This window comes from Oculina patagonica, chromosome 8 (genome assembly GCF_052425735.1).
Source record: "Oculina patagonica isolate OP01 chromosome 8, crgOcupat, whole genome shotgun sequence".
Classification (NCBI taxonomy): Eukaryota; Metazoa; Cnidaria; class Anthozoa; order Scleractinia; family Oculinidae; genus Oculina; species Oculina patagonica.
The window spans coordinates 32,096,447-32,119,789 of NC_135765.1; the positions used below are offsets into that span (position 1 = coordinate 32,096,447).

The 23,343-nt window shown below is 38.8% G+C and overlaps 2 protein-coding genes across 2 annotated transcripts; both read left to right on the forward strand.

The window, feature by feature from the left end:
- Positions 1-1,029: 1,029 nt before the first annotated feature.
- Positions 1,030-5,212, forward strand: LOC144663535 (uncharacterized). The gene is made up of 2 exons (XM_078524511.1): positions 1,030-1,373; positions 3,796-5,212. Exons 1-2 carry the CDS (start codon positions 1,283-1,285, stop codon positions 4,125-4,127), a joined length of 423 nt encoding a protein of 140 aa, XP_078380637.1. The 5' UTR covers positions 1,030-1,282; the 3' UTR covers positions 4,128-5,212.
- Positions 5,213-5,762: 550 nt separating this feature from the next.
- Positions 5,763-22,780, forward strand: LOC144664435 (uncharacterized). The gene is made up of 6 exons (XM_078525552.1): positions 5,763-5,928; positions 15,485-15,528; positions 18,816-18,946; positions 19,336-19,533; positions 19,951-20,050; positions 21,578-22,780. The coding sequence occupies exons 1-6, from the start codon at positions 5,897-5,899 to the stop codon at positions 21,730-21,732; spliced, it is 660 nt and encodes a 219-aa protein (XP_078381678.1). The 5' UTR covers positions 5,763-5,896; the 3' UTR covers positions 21,733-22,780.
- The last annotated feature ends 563 nt before the right edge of the window (positions 22,781-23,343 follow it).

The window sequence follows — 23,343 nt, forward strand, 5'->3', positions numbered from 1 at the left end:
GTAACTAATCCAGCTGGATTATCTTTCTTTGCAGAATGTTGCAGCTGTATATTGACATCGGGCTAGAAAATTATAAGACTAAACTACCTAACTACCTAAATACCCTGTAAATAGAACATGAAAGAGAGCACCTTGGCCAAGAACACAACGCAGCGCCCCGGCCAGGTTTCGCGCCTCCCCACGTTAAGCGGCAACTGGTGGCAGGAGCCCATTATCCATCCTGACGGTGAATAAACAGCGTTCAGGTCTGTTCGCAGAGGCGGCGGCCCAGGGAGGGGGGGGGGGGGCGTACTCAAAAAAGTTTTATACGGGGAGGCTCCGCTCCAAGTTCTAACCCCTTACCCTTTTATATACCATTTTTGACAGACATTGTACCCCATTCGTATACCTCTAACTGAAAAAAAGGTACCCCTTTTATATACCTAAGAGTATGGCGTGGACTTAAAAGAGGACGTTTTCTTGTCGTATCGCATAATAAATTAAAATAATACTGCCATAAATTTCTCTGTTCGAAATATTTTAATTAAAGGCCCTTTTAAATAGTCAAATGACAGAGTTCCATACCCTTTCATATACTTAAACTCGTGAAATCCCTACCCTTTAATATACCTGAAGCCTTAAAAAGGTACCCCTTTCGGGCGGAGCCTCCCCGTATAGGCCATTATAGGCTGTCCCAAAAATATTCGGTACCCCCGGGGGATGGCGGAGCGTTTTGGGGGGGGGGGGGGGGGAATTGCTAAGACTGTCCCAAAAATATTTGGCAGGCTTTTTTTTGGTACTGAACAGTTTCCAAACAGAAGATTTCCGTTCATTTTTCAAACTTTTGCGAAGATAAAACGAGGTTTCCGAAGACTTCCAAGCAAGTTTTGAAGATGTTTGAACTCCACAAGGTAGAATATCTTGCATATCCGGCAATTTTACGGCACCAATATTTTTTCACCAAAACTCCCCCCCCCCCCCAAAAAAAAAAAAAAAAAAAAAAATTTTTCATTTGGGGGGCTACAGCCCCCTATCTCTCCTGCTCCGCCGTCTATGATTCGGTGCACGTTAATTTCAACATATTTTTTTAAAAGGCCACGGCCAAGTTGATCCTTAAGAACTAGGCAAACAGTTCAACCAATTCACAATTATAGAAAAATGACAGCTAAACAAATAGAATGACACTTGAGCTGTTTATTGATGATTTCTAATCTAAATTGTTTGCCTGCGGAAGTATAGAATTTCGTCACATTTTTTCTCCATCTTGTAAGAGGATTATCGAGTTAAGCACATTTCTTTGAGTATGTTGGTGACAGGATCTCGCCTTCTTGTGTCGTTTATGGAGATACTTCTCATCCTTGCTTCGCTTTCAAGATTTGCTGCACAGGAATATGGTATGTACTCGAAAAAACATTTCTTTAAAAAGAGATCTTTCTGTAAATACAATGAACTTACTGAACACTCACGATTTTTAATTTCACACAGCGCGCTGAGTACTTCATCCAAAAGTAAAGTATAATTTTTACTTTTATGCAGTGGCCCAAACAAAAGTGAAAAATGCTCGGGGTATTCGCTTCTTTTCTTAGACCAAATTTTAGGTCGATTTTTACTGTTAGGCCATCCCAATAAAATGTTTCGTTTCCCTTCGCCCGACCGACTCATTTTTTTTTTTTCGAAATATAAAAAAAAAAATCCAGATTTCCTAGTCAAAGAGACAAGTACGTATACTTAATTAACAAGCACACGATCTTGTTTTTTTTTTAACAACAATTGGTGTGATGGGATGTCCTTGTTTTTAATTAACATCGATACTAAGTTTTTCAAAGGCTGTTTCGTGCCAAGGGCATTAACGATTGTTCCAAGGTCTTCCAACATTCTCATCGAGATCGACTGAAACAAAATCTTTCGGTTCTGCATCTCCTGGCTTCTTAAATGAACCCAGACCCCTTAAAGTGTTCATTCATTCATTTTTTTTTGCCCGTCCGACCGACCCACCGGCCATTAGAAGAGACGGGGGCAATGGGAAACGAAACATTTTATCGGGATGGCCTGACTGTATTTTAAGCAAACTTGGAGCCTGATATTTGATTAGATTTTTTTGTTTCAACGCAAATTTACAACTAGTTTTATGAGGGTGATGAAAGAGGTGTTTGAAAAATGGTGACTGCAGGAATATTGCCTTGTTGTTAGTGATTTCTCGCATGTTAATGTTGAGAAAAACGCGAGAACATAAAGAGGAATTTCAATCGACGAGGTTGGAATTTTAATGAAGGCCATCAAATTTCATGACGAAGAAACACGATCTGCTTAAGTGGTTTTTGTTTGTATAGCAGTTTTTTCGATGAAAAGAAGGGAAGCGAAATGCAAATTTGAAATACCCGCTGTTAGTTTTTTTTAGAAACATTTGTCAACACACGTGGATTGCTTTATCTTAAAGATCAAATCAAAATGATTCACAGTGTGAAGTTTACGGGCTGGACTCCTATCTATCGATTTATAATTGAAAATTATAGAGACAATTATATTATCAAAAACATAAAAATAAGGTTAGCCAGACCAGAGGTTGGCTTTTCCATAACTTCGCAGACTTTTAAAATTAAAAAAGCCAAAATTTGTCAGAATAGCATTTTGTTTCATTTACTATCAAATATCATCATCAGTGTAAAGTTTAAGAATCAGACAACAAAACAGAATGGCAGGCATTTTTGAGACATTTTCGCATGAGGTCTACACAGTTCAGCAACTTTTTGAAAAGGGTGTACACAGAGAGCCATAAAGCGAAATACAGCACAGTGTTTATACAGACTCTACCCTAAAGTCTGTTGTCAAATAAATTCAGAAATTATTTTAAGTGTAAATTTATTTCTGACAAATTAACTGTCTGCAAATTTACTATACCTGGCCAACCACAACAAAAATGAATATAACGGAATGAACAATAGATTTCCGTTTTTTTCTTTTTTTTTTTTTTTTTTTTTTTTTTTTTTTTTTTTTTTTTTTTTTAGATTAGGACTCGAGTAAAAAAAAAAGAAAAAAAATAACAGGCAAAAAAACCCGCACGTAGGCCAATTGACGATCGAAATTGGTTTTGCTTTCAGCGATCCTTATTGGCTGAAAATGAAGAATGCTTGCCTGTATGATTGGCTACCATAAGAGCGCGTTACAGGAGGCTTTTGAACCAGTTATATTTTATGAAAATCAGCCAAAGCAAAATCAACTGAGAGTAAGACATAGATGCGTTTCGGAAAGTCCATTTAAAATTTGCTATGCTTCTAAACAATTGCATAGTGGACATAATGCTGCCTCGTAAAGAGTGCCATTAAGGGAGACATTCCTGAACATTTTGTTGTTTTTCAACAACAAATTCAAGTCAAATTCACGGCTATACCACTAGAAACGGCTACCTTCCCAAATTAAAGAAACCAAGAACAGAACGGGGCCGAAACACGTCCTTTTTCAAAGCACTAAATGACTGCCCAACGATCTAAAGATGCAAATGACGCATTTGATTTTGAAGCGAAATTTGAGGAAACTTCTTTTAAATCGCTTTTTATGTTAGGTTTTAATTATAAATATCTTAGTTTTTAACAATTTTTATCATTTTTTAGCATTTAAGAATGTCGAGTTCGCTTTCTAGTGATTGGAGGCCTCCTCATTAAATATTTTATATTATTATTATTGTTATTATTATTGTTGTTGTTATTATTATTATTATTATTATTATTATTATTATTATTATTATTATTATTATTGTCATTGTCATTGTCATTGTCATTATCATTATAATTATTATTATTATTCCTTCTGCTTCCACAGACGACTGGTCAACTGAAACTCCCACAAGCAGCAGCCCAAACCACAAGACAAGTAAACACAATGATAAGGCGGTCACTGAGAAGAATTTCAATGACGATGATGACTTCGATTTCACAGAAGGTTCTTTACTTGATGGTACTTCATCGCCGATAATGTATGCCATCATGGGCGGAGCGACCGTCCTTGGATTCATTATGTTTGTTTACGCATGTTACAAGTGCTGCATCCGCGATTGTCGCTGGCAGCAAGCTGTTAACATGGCAACGGTTGCCTTGCCGCCCCAGGTCTTCGGACGAGACAACCCTATGATGCAATTGGTGAATCAACAGTGAAAAACAACAGCAACAGCAGTAGCAGCAGCAGCAGCAGCAGCAGCAATAACAATACATTTCTACTTATGATTCTAACTAGTTACAGTTAAACCACTGAATGCAATCGTCACACGACACATCTCCACGGTCTGGCCCAATCTCGACCCCAGAGGCCGCGATTCTTCTGGTCTGCGCCAAGGATCGGGACCTCTGGGCTAATCTGAAAGCCCGCCACAAAAACGTCCGAATTTGGTTGGCTGTTAAAAACTTGTTCGCTTCACCACAATCTCCGGCGCACTCGCACAGTCAAACCGGAACCAGGGTTTTCTGGTTCCGGTTTTGGGTTAGCCCAGAGCCGTTGAGTTTCCCGACCACTGGTCAAGGGGAACGCAGGCTATGGGAACGAGATTGGGTCTGACCAGGACCTGTTCGCATGCGCACAACCTATTACCCGTGGAGTGGCAGCCATGGACAGCTGTTTGTCCTTGTTAGGACTCGTCAGCACGGCATAGCCAGGCATAAGGGTCTAACAAGGCTGCCACTTCACGGGTAAAAGCCTGTGCGCATGCGTACAGGCTCTGGCCAGACCGTGGAGATGTGTCGTGTGACCATTGTATTCAGTGCTTTAGTTGCAGATAATATAGAACAAACAATTGACAGGTCGAGTAGGCGTTAGAAAAAGAAGACTTAAACCTGAGCCTTTCGGCCCATCAGGCATTCGTTTGGTTCCAGTTTCCGCAGAGCAATTTTATTAGTAATAATAATAATTTAATGATTTCTAGAGCGGTATTTACATTCGCTGATCAACAGCGATTCACAGGAATAGTAATGGAAACAACTAATAATAAAAAGAAGTGTATATATTAATAAATTACACCTTATATTACATATTTACAAGAAAATACTGGCTAGATAAATGGAAGATAAATTTAAAATGCTGACCTACGGCATTCAATTCGCCTGGTTTGAAACTAACGATGATTCATCAGCAAGTAAAGATTCCGATGTTTCGTCAACTTAAGTCAGGGAACGACACAGGCATCAGAAACTTCCAAAGTTCGCTCATAAATCATTGTTAGTTTGATAGCCAATAAAGCTTGTTTTCTCGCCAAATGGTACCCCTTATATATATGCAAACGACTTTGAATGTAGGCTCGTTTATCCTGCTTTTATCTTTATTCCAATGCTTTTAAAACAATCCGTTACATTACAAACATCAGGTAATCCTGTTTTTCCCTGTAGTTCTGTAGTCAATTAAGCAACAAATCAAAAGAACAAGTACAGTGTTGTTTACGGTCAAAAATTGACCGATCGCCTTGGTTAAAACTATACTGGACTCGGCTTCCAATAACTTCCAACTGAAAATCAAAGAAGCCCATGAGTTCACTGACATTGAAAGGGAGCGACCCTTACTCCACAAACAGCTAAAACATGTGAATCTATCTCTTTTCCCTTAATTTACATTGTTATTTTCTCGCGTAATCATTAATCTTTATTTCTTTACCTATGCCGAATTATGTCATTTCCCCGAAGTATTATGTAACTTTTTTGTTTATAATTAGCTACATTATTCAAGTGTTGTAACTTTATATCATCTCGTGTATATTTATATTTTCTTAATTGTAAACTGACATCTTGTACCGTGTTATAGCACAATTCCGAGAAACAAAACTTCCTTTTCTAAGAATACTGCAAAACCAGTCAAACCGGAAGTTTCCGGAATCCGTGTCAATCAAGCGGCGGAGCCACCATCTGCGTACTGTTGATTCAGTTGTCTTTCCTCTGTTAAAATGTTTTCTCCAAGACACACTCTTGCTACGGGAGTTTTGTTACAAGACAGATTTGGACACCAAGTTCTTCTCTTTAGGAAGTTTATTCTGGTTGTACTTGCTACAGTGGAAGGCTTAGAATGATCGCATAATGCATCAACCACGCTATTAGAAGCGGTTGCTTTGTCAACGTAACGTGTTGTGATTGGCTAAAGTATCCCGCCTACGTGCCGCGGCATACCTCAAAGACGGCGGCTTTCTATTAAAGGATTAACGACAACGCACAAAACATTACCGAAATGAACTAACTTTCTTTCATTAAACCTTAAATGATGTCCTTATAACTTACCAAGATCTTATTCTGGCACGGAAAAACCTTAATTCCAATCACAACTGTTACTGATTCGACTATTACGCTATTATTGATCGCGCGTCCGTTTTCTGGTAAACAACTTATTAAAGAACAAAAGTTTCTTAAAGTATTGTTCTTAAACTTAATTAAATCGAGCCGCGTGTTTTGCTACGCCTAAATCTCACTGTTCGTTTTAAAACATAAACTATCCTTAATCGATTATTTTATAAAAAAGAGAAAAACAACCTTAGATCGAGGACAGAGGAGCGCGCGCCAGGAAATCGGAAGGTTCTAGAACATTTATAGTTGTTTACGCGTCCGTAAACTAATTACCTGGATTAGATGGAATCTAGTCTTTGTTAACATAAAATCCGGAATGTTTCGCCCCCGCGAAGGAGCACAAAAGGTAAAAGTCACACCACGTTTTGGCGCCTAAAGTTTTGGAATTCCATCATCAATCCTGTTATCGAAAATAGCGCGCGCTCCACTTGCATCACCTTAACCTAAAGTAAAACGTCACACTAATTGATATTTTATCACACTGAATAAATAGAACGTGTTCTGATCGCGAACCAAGGTTTAGCTTAAATGATAAGTTATCCATTGAAAACAAATTATGAATACTAATGTTCGCATAGTTGAATGGAACTATTGTTCCACAGTTCGTGCCGGTCAAATGACCAGAGTGTCCAGAATTAACTAACTAAGTTAATAACACTTAAAGGCATAACTGTTCGTAAAATAGAAAAGTAATGACCAGGTTGTTACTTGGCATACCAAAAACATTAAGCTTAACTATTTACTTAAGTTGGATTAAACCAAACAATAGTTGTTTACGCAAAGTTCGCAAATCGATCTGGAAACAAAGGAAAAGGGATTAGAGATAGGAATTTTTCCCACGAGAAATTTTCCAAGCTTGCAAAACAAAATGCAAATAGCTGCGAAAACACGTGCGGGAGTCAGCTACAAATCCTGGCACGTGTATGTTGCTTAGTAACGATCTGGTCACTACTTTTCTATTTTACGAACAGTTATGCCTTTAAGAGTTATTAACTTAGTTAGTTAATTCTGGACACTCTGGTCATTTGACCGGCACGAACTGTGGAACAATAGTTCCATTCAACTATGCGAACATTAGTATTCATAATTTGTTTTCAATGGATAACTTATCATTTAAGCTAAACCTTGGTTCGCGATCAGAACACGTTCTATTTATTCAGTGTGATAAAATATCAATTAGTGTGACGTTTTACTTTAGGTTAAGGTGATGCAAGTGGAGCGCGCGCTATTTTCGATAACAGGATTGATGATGGAATTCCAAAACTTTAGGCGCCAAAACGTGGTGTGACTTTTACCTTTTGTGCTCCTTCGCGGGGGCGAAACATTCCGGATTTTATGTTAACAAAGACTAGATTCCATCTAATCCAGGTAATTAGATCGATTTGAGAACTTTGCATAAACAACTATTGTTTGACTTAATCCAGCTAACCTAAACAATTAATGTTTTTCGTGTGCCAAACAGGCAAGTAACAACATGATCAGTTAAAATAAAACTTAAGGTAAAAGCTGTTAAAAATTGATTCTAAACGTTTTCGATCTGTTCGATCATCATCAGAGTGAAAAAATCTGCATACGCTCATCGTTCTTATAGTTCAGATAACACCAGTTATGTAATACCCGTTCCCATTGGGAACAAGGTGAGGTCCAGTTATTGCACTTGTTTGTTTAGTTCAGGGTGGTAGCGTGCAATGTAGAATGCTTCTTTTATTCTTCTTTTTAACCACGAGTGGGCAGTGGTTAAAACATTCCACGTGAACTTGTGATTAGGGTGTTTTCTGATGTGCTTGGCTGGCTCTGACTGCTTATTGACATCTGAATGTTCGTTAACACGAACCTCGAGGTTGCGTGCTGTTTCGCCAATGTATGTTACTCCACAATTACACTTGCCTTTGTAGATGACGTGTGACGGGTGTGTGATTTTGTCTTTTAACTTGAATATTGATTCCGTCTTGCGTGTTTGCCACATTATGAAGAAATTAAACCTCCATTTGGTGTACATGTTAAGCTTCTTTAAGAATTTCCTACTTTCTACTTCATTTGTTCTGCAGAAAGGGATGCGAATTCCAAGTTTAGGTCTTTCATCGAACCAGTGGACAGGAATTATTGTTTCGTCGCTTCTTCTTCGTAATTCCTGTCCACTGGTTCGATGAAAGACCTAAACTTGGAATTCGCATCCCTTTCTGCAGAACAAATGAAGTAGAAAGTAGGAAATTCTTAAAGAAGCTTAACATGTACACCAAATGGAGGTTTAATTTCTTCATAATGTGGCAAACACGCAAGACGGAATCAATATTCAAGTTAAAAGACAAAATCACACACCCGTCACACGTCATCTACAAAGGCAAGTGTAATTGTGGAGTAACATACATTGGCGAAACAGCACGCAACCTCGAGGTTCGTGTTAACGAACATTCAGATGTCAATAAGCAGTCAGAGCCAGCCAAGCACATCAGAAAACACCCTAATCACAAGTTCACGTGGAATGTTTTAACCACTGCCCACTCGTGGTTAAAAAGAAGAATAAAAGAAGCATTCTACATTGCACGCTACCACCCTGAACTAAACAAACAAGTGCAATCACTGGACCTCACCTTGTTCCCAATGGGAACGGGTATTACATAACTGGTGTTATCTGAACTATAAGAACGATGAGCGTATGCAGATTTTTTCACTCTGATGATGATCGAACAGATCGAAAACGTTTAGAATCAATTTTTAACAGCTTTTACCTTAAGTTTTATTTTAACCTTTTATCGGCGAAATGTATATAACATGATCAGTATTTATAACTACTAGCATTTATGTTCTTAAGTATTCTTAACTTAGTTTAAGTTAATTCTGGACACTCTGGTCTTTTGACCAGCACGAACTGTAGAGCTTTGATTCCACTCAACTTTATGAACAATGGATCGCTTTAATTAGTTTACCTGGTTACCACAAAATATTTACATGTTACTTTTGGATCCTTTTGTGTTATTGAATTTAACAATGTGATAGTAGATCACGTACAGAAGGAAAAACCTGCTTAAGTCCAGCAATTCCAGTGATTGGTATTTGGGAAAACTATATTTATGTTCACGCGTATAAGCCGTTTCATTAGCTGATCTATTTGCTAGTTATTGTAAGTTGTACAGCAAAAAGTAAGAACGCGGTTCGCGCAAGATTAAAGAACGCCGCCGTTGCCATGTAAGATTACCATTCCAAAACATTACAGTTAAACCAATCACAAAGCTTTACGTAATTCATGTTAACCAATCACTGAGAGCTGTGGATCTAGAGCGTGGTTTATATTAGCGTTGTTTTAGGGTGTAAGGACAGAAAAAAAGCAGATAAGAGCAGAGTGAGAAGAGATCAATATCTGAGACCGAAGCGTCAACAATGTAATAAACTTGGTAAAGTAGAAATCCCGTCCAAAGTTCCGTATCGAGAGCGACTTTAGGAAAGTAAACCAGGACTCCAAAAACACCGCGCAACAGATTGGTAGAGATATCCGGGCTTTCCCCAGCACTTCCCGCAGCCAAGCAAGAAGGACGCGTAAACAACGAACTGTGAGTTTTCTTTGGATCTCGCTATGCCAGAAACTTAAGGAAAACCAAGCCAAAAATTTAAGTAGCACGGCCTGTTATGCGATTCCGTTAGTACGGAAATGCGGAGGTCGTGAGGAAGAAACAGTTCTTTTAAGAACTCTGCGCTATTTTAGGTCTTATTATTTTGTCAATTCTTTAATTAAGGAATATTTTTTTGTTGAATGCTCGTCTCAGGATCAAAACTTTAGTTGCCGGTCGGAGTACCTGATGTACAGTTTTCCTTTACAACATTCCTGCGATACCACGGACGAAGGCTGGTGTATATTTCGTTTCCGATGAAATTTCACTGTTGTTAAAGGCACATTTCAATCGTTTTGGAATTTAGCGTAAGACATTTTCATTTCTGTGAGTCGAATGCGAAATATTCTTTCAATCTGTTCACCCACGGAAAAGCGTAAGTTATTTTTCGCGCGAAACGTGGGTACATCGTGGGCACAGTCCGAAGACGGTTTTGCAACGGTAACTGCTCTGAAACTTGTTTTCTCCGCTTGATTATTCGCAAGTTTCGCATAACAATAACTTAGGTTTATTTTAACAAAGAGTGGACAGCTCGATGTCAATTTCGAAGACCATTTTACGGTGAACCAAAATTGTGGCGGCTAAAGTAAGAGTAGCGATTTTGAAATTCCATCATCATTCCCGTTATCGCCAACTTCTGAACTATTTGTTATTTTCGACGCCTCGCTACTAAACTCTAACGTGGATCAAACTAAAGAAAAACCGATGAATATGGACGAACTCGCAAAACTCCTTACTGAACAAAATAAAGCACTTACGGAAAATTGGGCTGAACAAATTTCGACGCTATGTAAAGCTTTTCAAAAGTCACACGTTACGCCCACATTTCCTGGTAACAATGGCGTTCCCATGCCAACATTTTCGGGCGACGCCGATGAAGACGTTAATGAATTTTTAGTGAACTTCAATCGTACTTCGGCTTTTTACAATTTTACCCCTGAAAAGAAGGCGGAAGCCCTTCCTTTGTTTTTAACTGGCAACGCTAGTATCTGGTTCAACACTACACCTGAACTACACGACAGAAGTTTTGACGTCCTTTCGAAGGCTCTCAAAAAGCAGTTCCATTCCGACTCGGATATTTGGCTTCTTAGGCAACAATTGCACGAGACCAAACAACTGGCGACCGAGTCCGTCAGTAATTTTGCTGCTAAAATCCGCCGCCTTTGTCAACGTATAAATTTACCGCGATCAGCGAGAGTTAACTATTTCATTCAAGGTCTAAGACCCCATATTAAAAATTATGTCCTTTTACAACAACCAGGCACCTTCGAAGTCGCTGAGATGCACGCAAAACTTAAGGAGGCTTTGCCCGAACAAGAAACCAATGATCGCACGGATGAAATATTGCGCTCGCTCGCGGAACTACAAAAATCCGCTGACGATAAGTTAACGCCCTCAGTCGCAGCTTTCGGGAACTATCAATCAAGTACCAGCCAAGGTGAGTTTTTCAACCACAACACATTTCCGGATAAATCAGAGCTTGAACGCATAATTACACAATCTATTCGTCAAGAATTGCGTCGGTCGCACAATTCACATTTTTCCGGCCAGATTCAACATGGAAGACGACGTTTTGACGGGCGAGTGATATGTGATTTTTGTGGCCGGGCGGGGCATATAATGGCGACGTGTTACCGAAGACAGGAGCAAGACAGATGTACCTCGATTTCGGTTTCAAATCGAACACCACAAGATCGTGACAATTGGGAACCACTTCGGTTTTGCACTGATACCCCATACCAGCAGGAACAGCAGCATTTAAACTGGTAACGACCTCCTTTGAACGGGAACAAAGTGAGGTCGCCCCAGAGAGAAAATTAAATCGGAATATTCAGGCACATTCGACATCCCAAAATTTCAATGACAGCATAAGTAGAAACCGCGCACGAAACCCCAATACAGGTCATCCTCATGTAACTCGTCAGCAAAAGGTTACCCCAGTTAGCAAGGAAGTTGCTTCACGCGAGATTACCTTCCCGAGTATTCCCGCCATAGACGCTTGCGAGATTGAGCAACGAACCCAACCCAAATTTTACGCTGTGCGATCGGAACAGTTAGCAAACCGTATAAAACTACGTAAGGGAGGACAAGACAAAGACAATTGCCAACCCAAACAATTGTTTCGTAATGAGTCTCAACCAAACGAGTCGCCTACAATATCCAGTAGTTCAGTGAACACAAAGCCAGACCGTTTTAACGTCAACCTCGAAGATGCCACAAATGGATTTTCTAGTCGACATAGTCCAGCAAACAATTCGATTTTTGTTCCTCAAAAGATGTGTTACCACAGTTATATGAAAGATGCACATGAAGTAGACTCTGTTAACGAGTACGAGTTAAGAAATCATTCTGTTTATGATAAAAGTCATGAATTTTCGAAGGCGGAAGAAGAAAAGATTCTCAAGGAAAATGATACAGAAGTTATAGAGTTTGATGAAGCGCAAAGTAGCGAAAATATTTTAGTTATTGACCCCATAAGAATTGACGTTCATCCCGCCCAAGTTAGTTCGAAACAAGAAATTCAGAACGAAGGAACGAACATGAAAAACGAGTTTTGTGTTGTCGATGCATCAGAAGCACGTGAGATAACTTTTGAAATCGTAACTGTCCAAGATGGTCAGATTGTTATCGATAATAGCCAAATTGTTTTTGAGGAACCATATATTTCATGTGGTGAAGTTAAAACAGGAACTACTGTAGCAAAAATAGTCGCAGGAGATCCAGGGAACGCTACTAAAAGCTTCTCTGAAGACAGAAGACAGCAGTGCCGTAGCCAAATGCCAAATGATTTACGCACATATCGTGGATGGTTCATTTTTATGACTTCTTTTTGCTTGTTGATGAAGTACATTTTCAATTTAGTGGGCAAACAACGAGAGGAAAATAGGCAGCCATCTTACAACGAAACGGCAAGGAATTGTACAAATTTGAACGGTCGATCCGAAGTCAAGAGCGATTTCACTTCCCATTCGGGCTACACTCCGAAATCACTGATTCCTGTGACGGACGGTTGTGCACCATTTAAGACTTTAGAAGAAACACAAGCGTGCTTGAAAGACTCCGAAACTACTTTCCATGTAGTTAAGGGCAATTATTGGAAAGAAATACCGCCACAACTAACGTGTTTGCCCGGCTTTTCGGTGATTGCATATATGGGCACTTTAAGTAAGCTGGTTAGGAGTAATCCAATCATTTTCTTTCGAAACACTGTCGATTTAGTTCTCAAGCAGTTTCCGCCGCCTTACTCCTACAAGATCCCTCGGAGACGGAAACCTCCTGATGAAAATAGCAACGGCGAAAGCAGTTGGCTTAGACAAATTGCTTTTACTCAGCCATTGTGCTAGTTTCACACGAATTGACTCACAGAAGTGATGAAGTCTTGTGATTTTACTTGTACAGCAACCCAAATGGTGACGAAACATCAGGAATTTGTACCGGTGTTATAGTACCATTTCTTTTCGAAGTTCAGTAAGTGTTTCAATACTAGTTTTTCACACTAGAGCATACTTTGATATGAGAAAACTCAGTCTACTTCACACGTCGTATTATCAGCCTTGCTGTTTTGTTAATATATTTTTTGTTTATTTAGTGTAGTTAGCACCAGTTAGTTAGTATCTTTTTATGTAGACTGGCTTGGTTTTTTCCTTGTCACCTTGACTACTACGAAACTACCTCACATCATCTCAAGACTCAAGCAAGGACAAGAACAAGCATTCTCCAAGCGTCAACTTCAGTATTGCGTTTTGTACCGACAACCGCTTTGCAGCTTGCCTCAAGACTCACACTCGAATGCCAATCACAGTGAAAGACCACTTCAGTGAACAATAACAAAACTATTTCAGTGTAAAGTGTTCAATGGCCGTTGTATATGGTGTTACTATGTACTGTACAGGTACACCATTCATGCTCACGGCCCGAGCTCTGTCTAATAAATACAAACACTACTAAAAACACTGCTACCACAAGTTCCACTAGAAACAAGAAGAAGCCTGACGCCATTTTACAAGGCTATAAATCAGCTTTCAAGGACGAACTTCATTTGTCTCGTACAACAATAACATGTACACCTCCTACACAAGGTGGTTTCAAACCTCACTGTGGTTGTACTTTTGGAGAAAACGAACTCAAACCAGCCATTCAACTAAGCTGGACGCTTTAGCCAGCGACGACAGGCGCTTGCTCTCGCCGAACACTTACAGGGAGTAAGTACCAGAACATCTCCCAGGACAACCTCGCAGGACCTTCATCAGCACCATGTTGCCTTTCTCCTGAGACATAAGAGGAATACCAAGCAACATGCATCATCTTTTATATCGTTTAACATTTAGTTTTCTATATTGTATTTTATTCGTGTGTTAGTATTTAATCAAAAACAAAAAAATTCAAAGCTTTCAAAAACCAAACAAAAAACATTTGATTTTGTTCTTGTCATGATCTTCCTATTTTCTCGTCCCTTGCCTTTAGTCGCCGGAGGCGACTCTGCTGAAAGGGGGGGGATAATATGTTGGCACACAATTTTAGATATTTTCATATTAGCCTTTTTACATTCTTAAATTCTAGGCGATTCGAGTGTTAATCAATTACAACAGTCTTATTTGATTTGGTTGAACTGGAAACGTGTTCTGTACTTTTCGTACAATGACCAGATCGTTACTAAGCAACATACACGTGCCAGAATTTGTAGCTGACTTTTGTACACGTTCTTGCAGCAATTTGCATTTTGTTTTGCGAGCTGGAAACGTTTCACGTGGGAACTTTTCTATGCTCTAATCCCTTTACCTTTGTTTCCAGATCGATTTGAGAACTTTGCATAAACAACTATTGTTTGACTTAATCCAGCTAACCTAAACAATTAATGTTTTTCGTGTGCCAAACAGGCAAGTAACAACATGATCAGTATTTATAACTACTAGCATTTATGTTCTTAAGTATTCTTAACTTAGTTTAAGTTAATTCTGGACACTCTGGTCTTTTGACCAGCACGAACTGTGGAGCTTTGATTCCACTCAACTTTATGAACAATGGATCGCTTTAATTAGTTTACCTGGTTACCACAAAATATTTACATGTTACTTTTGGATCCTTTTGTGTTATTGAATTTAACAATGTGATAGTAGATCACGTACAGAAGGAAAAACCTGCTTAAGTCCAGCAATTCCAGTGATTGGTATTTGGGAAAACTATATTTATGTTCACGCGTATAAGCCGTTTCATTAGCTGATCTATTTGCTAGTTATTGTAAGTTGTACAGCAAAAAGTAAGAACGCGGTTCGCGCAAGATTAAAGAACGCCGCCGTTGCCATGTAAGATTACCATTCCAAAACATTACAGTTAAACCAATCACAAAGCTTTACGTAATTCATGTTAACCAATCACTGAGAGCTGTGGATCTAGAGCGTGGTTTATATTAGCGTTGTTTTAGGGTGTAAGGACAGAAAAAAAGCAGATAAGAGCAGAGTGAGAAGAGATCAATATCTGAGACCGAAGCGTCAACAATGTAATAAACTTGGTAAAGTAGAAATCCCGTCCAAAGTTCCGTATCGAGAGCGACTTTAGGAAAGTAAACCAGGACTCCCAAAAATACCGCGCAACAGTTTTCATTCTTGTTTTAAGCCACCTTATTTCTTCAAATGCAGGTAATTTTTGTATTTTCTTTTCAGAATGCAGGCAATGTAATATGAATTTATGCTCATCATGATCAGAGTATTCTCTTGAGATATATCAAAATCGTAACGCCACATTTTAGCTTGGAACGCGTAAGCCACAACATTCGACTTCTTTGGTGGTTGTTTTAGTACGCCTCCTGTCCAACGACTTAAACATTGTCAAAGTCTGAGTTTTAGTTAAATGATGGAAATAGATGGAATTCCCTCAGCCAACAGTTTGTTGGCTGGTGGAATTTTTCTTCGTCATTTAAAACACAAGTTGCCTCTCTGTCAGAGGGCTTACATTATGAGCCAGAAAACCGTAAACACTTTTCTCTATCTTGCATATGTAAATTTTTGCAGAAAACCATTAAATGATTGCCAAAACTGCAAGAAATATAAACAAATAGACCGAGATGGAGCCGGCATGTTATCTTTCGTGAATAATTTGTCAACTATTTCCTCTATTTCCTTCTTCAAAGTATAATGAAAGTGTTCACGGTTTTCATGTTCTCACTGTAATGAAATTTATTTATAAGAAAGACTGAAACAGATTTTTAACAACATTAACACTAAAAGTAAAAACCCAGTTGACAAATGGGATATGAAAAATATTTGCGTGAGCGATGATTTCTCGGAATTTTCTGCGGGTGACTTGGCTTCACGATTCGTGGAAATCTCGGCGACCTTGTTTTGTCACCTCAGAACAGTTTATACAAAGGACTGACTGCAAAGGAAATGTACATGGTATAGCGTATTTATGATTAGTATGCTTCTGTTCATGACCATTGGAGGGTGATACGTAGAACATAAACGAAATACAACCTTCCAGGTTTCAGACCACAATTCTTGGAATCAACCGAGATCCAGGTACCATATGCGAGTACATGACACTCAAATTTTTGTTAGACTTCTGGGTTGCAGAAAAAAATGTAACTTCGATTCGTTGAAGTAATATTTCAAAAACGAGTGCGAGTGTTTCATCGGGGTTTCCAAACACGAGAAAACTGATTAAAGCATGAGGCCGTAGGCCGAGTGCTTTTATTGTTTTCGAGTGTTTGGAAACCCCGATGAAACACGAAGCACGAGTTTTTGAAATAGCTTCTCAATCGGCGCCTAATTGCAAACAAACTATATTATTCACGAAAACTTAATTTTTTATTTCTTTTGTTTAATTAGCGTACAGTTTGCAATCGGGGCCTTATTGCAAACAAAGGATACTATTCACGAAAACATTGAAAACATTGTTGCTATCTTTTGTTTAATAAGTGCATAGTTTGTGATGATTATGTAAGATCCGGGTTTTTCACTTCTACCGTAAATGATCTACCGTAATGATTCGATTAAGCGCCCTCCTTCCAATAAGCGCCCCCTTCCAATAAGCGCCCCCCTTCGAATGTGTTTTTGTCAATAAGCGCCCCTATTCCAATAAGCGCCCTCCCCCCCATTCTAATAAGCGCCCCCATTCTTATAAGCGCCTCTATTGTAATAAGCGTTCCTATTGCGGATAACTGCCTCTACTGAAGTCATCGACGTCGAATAGATAAACTCATCAACATTCACCGTACCGTACATGTATATATTTACTGCTAAAATGAACAATTCTTTAAAAAGTAACTAACCTTTTAACATTTTTTTACTGTTACAGTTTGTGTTTTTGTTAGTTATTTTAATATTTTTTAAAGTTTTGTTTTGAACTTTTGGTTGTTTCTCAAAAAAATTAAATAAGCGCCCTGTCCTGAATAAGCGCCCTGTCTCGATTAAGCGCCCTCTCTTGAGGTGCCAAAAGTAAATAAGCGCCCCGGGCGCTAAATCAAATCATTACGGTAATAAACGCCCGGGGCGTCTATTAAAGTTTCGGGGTTCTAGAGGAGGCGTTTAATAGATATAAGGCGTTTATTAGAGAGAGGCGTTTATTTCAATTTAACAGTAACAACGTCAACAAAACAAATAGCATGGGTAGTTTTCTAGTGGAGTAAGACTGATACAGGTAACAGAGTTGGTGAGTAGGAGACTAATCTAATCTGCGCTGATGCAAAGCCTAGAGATCTTGTTCATAGTTCGATATCGACGTTTTTATCGTCATCAGGGTCAACCATGTTGGCGTTGTTGGCCTCTTCGATGTCCGAGTCAAGCAAAAAAACTAACTTAATTGCGTGATTTTACTCTATAGAGCATTTCCTTGGTTTTTAAGATGATTCTTGGTCTCTTGGAGGGGGGGCGTTTATTAGATAGGGGCGTCTAATACAAACTTTGCACTTCAGGACAGGCGTTTATTAGATACGAGGCGTTTATTTAAGAGTAGGCGTTTATTAGATCATTCAGGGTAAGCTTGTTTACTTCAAGCCGCCACAATTTGCATGCAGTGGCGTCCTGCTAGTTTTGAAACGTGGTCGGATTAGCTGAGGATGAATATCGCCGGTTTCGGCCGCCCAAAAATATGCAAGAAAATTCCTTGCTTGCATATTCACAGCATGGTGGAGAAGTGAGCCGTTGAGGTTTTGAGAATCGAACTTGCCAAACAGCGCGCGAGCAAAAATCCCTTTAAGCTTCTTTACTTGACCCGGGAAGTGTGTTCAAGGATTATGTTGTTCACCGCGTGCAAAGTCTTGAAGAGAAGTTGAAGGACCTAGATGGTCTGTCTTTAAAATATTGGCTCACAAAATTCATTCACCAAAAACTCGGTTGGGAATAAGAACGGTGGTCGATCGCTACGAGATGTTCAGGAATGTTTCTGAATTGCACTAGCACTGTAAACGTAAATTTTAGAGTGATTCTACTTATTAACCCGTGAAACAGAAGCTTGTCTATTCAGTCGGTGTTTATGTCATTAATATTTTTAAATTAGGATAACCCCGCATCACAAGGGTGTGACGTTTTATATATCAAACTGTAGAGTTTGATATTTTATCAAACTCTCGTGGAAAGGCCTCTATCCAGTGCTTCATCGGGTTTTCAAACCACACGCACCTGACCAAATTGGCGTATCTTGATTGGCTTAGAATTTCAGTTGTTTTTTCCATGGCGTCACCTCGCTCAGTTTTGGTTTTACTCTGCCAGTGGACACAATGTTTGGTTAGACTATGAAATTTATTTTAAAACAGTCGTCAAAAAATGGCGGGCAAAATGGCAATTTTCCTGTTTGTCCAATCAGGATCAAGTAATTTTGCCCGGGGCAATTACCAAAATTAAGGAAAAATGCCCTCTGTCTCAGCCAATCAGCATTCAGTACTTTTGCCCCCTATGTTATAAGATAAAATAATCTCATTTTATTTTAGCCGGGTTTGGCGGTCCTTGTAGCACTGGTTCTCACAGGACTCTGAATGACGGATGTTCTATCAGTGACGACTGCAGCACCATCACGTGCAAAATGGATTTTGTTTACGAGCCAATCACATTTAAGCTTGAGGTAATCCCTTGAGCAGTGCAAAACTAAAAAAGATTGAAATTTACTGTTAAATCGTTATATTCTTGCACACGTCACGTGTCTTTAGGGTAACACGTTTAGCCAGAATTTCACGATTTTGGCTAACAGTTATTTCTCTTTATTAGAGAGGTTAAGCATGACGTTTACGGCAAACGGCAAATGGCAAAAACTTTTGCCGTCTCTCTTTAGTTGTATGTACAGTAGAGTGAAATTATTTGTATTTGCAATGAATAGCAGGAGACGTTATTCCATTTTTGTGTGCTTTATTTACGGATTAGAAGAAAAGAAATCAAACTCAGAAGTTATCTTTTGCGTTTGCTGTCTGCCGTTAACGTCATGTTTAATCTCTCTATTATCATATTGCCCGTTAGATCAATAAGTGTGACGACCCAGTCAGTGTGACCGCCTCAATGGACGTCCCAGATCTGAGTATCACGTGGTCCCATACTTACACCGATGACGACATTGTAGAAGTGCCAGGCTTCAACGCATCCTTGCCTGCCGTCGTCTCTGCCGGTGTGTATGTTCAAGTCGAGCTCACGGCAAACGACGACGAACTTCATCTAACGGTTAGCATTTTTTGTGCTGCCAAACGCACGTGTTATCTCCTGATTATAAATGAACTTTGCAGTGCACACAGAAAGAGACAAGTAACTTTCCTTTTCGAGGTATTTCTACTCACATTTTATCATGTTACTGATGGATATAAAATTATTTATATGGCAAATAGATTTTATTTTTCACACTAATTCTTTATATGAAGGGCCATAAATGTGCAGCGGTAACTTCATCATCATCATCATCATCATCATTAGCCACTTAGAATTGAAATTTTGCACCAATATACATTATAGTAGGGCGAGAAGACCTCTAAGAAACCACCAGGCCTGTTAATAGCGCATGTTGTGTCACGAATGAATGTCACTCCATGTACTTTAAACCAATCAGAAGACAAATTTGTGACAGTTTTTACCGTCTTTATACAGGTCAAGTTGCTAGCTGGAGGCGAGATCTTGGGAAAAAGCGTTTATCCTGTGAAGACAACGGTGATGGACGGAGATCTGCCAATGAATACCAAGGCGTGTGGTAAGTCTTCAACGTCTTAAACAATATGACCTCACTAAAAACTGTCTTAACAAGGTAACAAACACATATTACATATGTCACCCAAACCTCAGATCTGAAACCTGGAAACCTTTGCTTCTTGCCTGTTGCCTGTGCTTGTCGTGTGTTTCGATTTAAGGTTTAAAATCCGTGGTTGAAAAACCCCCTAGCAAGCTGTATATTTTAAATTCCACGTGCCTGCGTACGCGTATTTCCGCTCAATCTTTCCAATCGCTACCATTTTTGTTCCTTCAAAAAACTATTTTGGGGTATACTTTGATTTACGTAAAAAGTGACATATTACATTGTGACGTTAAATATGATTTCCAGTCCGTACTGCGCAATCCCCGCCTGCAATGTTTGTGAGTCTCACAAACAGAAGAATGTTTACTAGCAAAAATAAAAATTCCGGGACAAGACTTACCTTTTTCTTCATTATTAACGCCAGATATCATATCCTTGCAAAACAATAATAACGAGTAAAAGAAGCTCGACGGTATTTCAAACGGACGTTTTAGCTCATCGTGAATTCTTGAACAAAACGATCCGTAATGGCGAACTAAAAAACTTCATGTACGCTATCGCCGAAGTGTAACGTTTCAACGAATTCAAAACAAAAATGAAAACAAACCCTGAGTCTGCGCAGTACGGACTGGAAATCATCTTTAAACCTTTCAGTGCTGAATTTCTCCAAAAACTGGGTTTTTTTTCTACCGTTAAACTGAATTTTTGATGGTACGATCCTGAATTTCCCTTAACTTTGCTTAAAAAGCACTTTTCCACAATGCAGCAAGATGATTTTGAGGAAGATTCCATTAAAAATTGTACAAAAATGTACTTTGGTGCATGCGCATAAGCCAAAATTTGGACTTTTTTTTTTTTTTTTGCGAAATTGTTTCCATTTTTTTTTCTTGCTCCTTTTCCTTTCGTTTCTCTTGGCTTTGTTATTTCCACTACTTTCTACTGTATCCATCCTTCCTTTAGACCAAAAAAGTTTTGATAAAAACATTGGTAAACCCTGTCAAGAGGACCTTGATCTTTTACAGGTGTTTTGGCCTTTTTAAGCACCGATTTTGCACTAAAAAGTGATTGACTTTTTCTCGATTAGCTCTGTTAGGATGCGACCGATACGCAAAATGAATAGTTCTTTGAAAAGGTCAAACCTAGCTCTATCAGATGCTTATCACCAAAATCTGCTGACTTTTAAATTAATGACGTCACAAGTGGTTCATTGACTGCTCCTCCAAATGTCGACAAAAGTCGACTTTAGCACTGAAAGAGTTAAGGTTTGTGGAAGGGGGTACATGTACCATTTTCTATTGAAGATATACCAAAGGGTTAACTTTTCTGTCGAAAATAGCATGTAAAAAGGTAAGGGTTTAGACCTTGTGGCAGAGTTCCGCGTATAAACATTTTTCGAGGAATTGGAATAACCCTCCCCACGGCCAAGGGTAAAGTGATAAAAATTCTCCACTGTAAACTGAACTTGTAACTGTTTATTTGTTCTAGGTGCCTTTGCATGGTGGTATGAAATGAATGATGTCAGCAAGGTAGCTTTAATTGCCGGCTTAATTCTTGTCATCATTTTTATGATGATGTGCTGCTGCTGTTGTTGCTGCAAGACCCGTGTTACTACGCGCCTTCACTATGTTAAAATACGTTAAAAATACGAAATTCTATGATTTTGATTTTATAACGATTTGAAAAAAATAATGCGATTGTATTTTTGGTACTTTCTGACTTACTCTCTTGTTAGATGTTGCACAAATAATATCCTACCTTGTTCGATGCTTGTATATTTGAGTATTAAAGTAGCGTTTTCTTTCAGTGAATAGTACTTCAAAAATTTGTATCCACAAAAAGGATATCAATTTTTTTCTTTAAAAAAAACAACCCGCTATAACAGATTACTTCTCTGCCTTAGTGCAAGGGCACCAAAGATGTCGTAGTTTTCTGCTTACATTTTTTGAGTTTTTCAGGAAGAAGAACTTTTTCTTGAACAAGTGAATACGTTTCTTTTTTTATTATTTAAGTGTTGTTCCGGTTTGCAAAACAAGCGAATACATCTAGACATGTTCGAGCTTGCATCATGTAATGCTATCTTGTCAGAAGCAGTGTTAAGGTCTATAAAGATAACCTCCCAATTTGTCACTTACGAGGCTATATCTCCGTCGTTAAGTGAAATCTTCCAAATAAAAGATGACCTTCATAATATTCCATTATTTCTTTATGTCTCTGTAAAATTTGAGCCTAATCGCACCCATAACAGCCGAGAAAAAAAGCGTTTTAATTAAAAGATGCAGGTCAAGCAAAACTTCCGCCTAATGAATTTATTCATGCTGTAGGTGTCCCCCGCGACCTTAAGGTCGCGCAGGACCCTTGAGATCATTTTGTATGTATTTATTTAAAGAGTAGGCACGAACTGCGACGACTGAAGCCGACAACAAACAAAATATTCATGACAATGTTTTTCTTAAAGTTCTTTGTACAAGTAATTACACGGTATTGTTCTCAGCTTTGCGTACCGTGCGCTGAAACAAAGCGAATTATCATAATTAGATTCACTGCTGCGAATATAGCACACGTCGGTTGTAAACATTGACTCGGAAGGTCTTCGGAAACGGAAAATCCTGCAATTTTGTGTCCAAGTTTTCTTCGCCGATATAGAATTTCAGGAGTTGATTCGCGAGGAACATGAACTTGGCGCACCCTATTGTGTTATGACAAGAGCGAATTTTGAAATTTCGTTCTCAAAATGAAGATGCACAATTTCAAAGTTTAGATTTCACATTTTTGCTCTCTTAGAAGCAGATAACTTCTAGCAGTTTTTGAAATCGAAAATTTCGTTCTTGTCATAACACAAAAGAGGTTATGATTCATCACTAGGTTATATTATCATTTAACTCGGTGCGCTGTAGTAGCCGAAAACTTGGACACAAAATCGCATTATCTGCAGTTAAACTTTTAAGAACCTGTAACATTACAGTTAACGGTCATCTCTCAGTAAAAGGACAATCATGATGTAATTCCATCATCCCTTAATATTCTTGAAAAATTTTAGAGAAATCGATGTTCAAAATGTAGCGAATTAAAGCTTTACAAGATAGCACTCCGTCAAGAAATTTGGCTAATGAATTTATTGATGAGCAAGGGTCCTGCGCGACCTTAATGAACAAACTAGCCAGTTTTCTAATAATATTTTTGTTTCAGTGGGTAGGATTTCTTAAGCAAACGACTTAAACAGGCACGGAACTGATCATGATGTGTCTTCGATT

Coding starts and splice junctions, on each gene's coding strand:
- LOC144663535 (XM_078524511.1), top strand. CDS start 1,283: ATGTTGGTGACAGGATCTCGCCTTCTTGTGTCGTTTATGGAGATACTT. Junction 1,374..3,795: donor ATTTGCTGCACAGGAATATG/GTATGTACTCGA, acceptor CTGCTTCCACAG/ACGACTGGTCAACTGAAACT.
- LOC144664435 (XM_078525552.1), top strand. CDS start 5,897: ATGTTTTCTCCAAGACACACTCTTGCTACGGG. Junction 15,529..18,815: donor CCTTATTTCTTCAAATGCAG/GTAATTTTTGTA, acceptor ATTTTATTTTAG/CCGGGTTTGGCGGTCCTTGT. Junction 20,051..21,577: donor AATGAATACCAAGGCGTGTG/GTAAGTCTTCAA, acceptor TATTTGTTCTAG/GTGCCTTTGCATGGTGGTAT.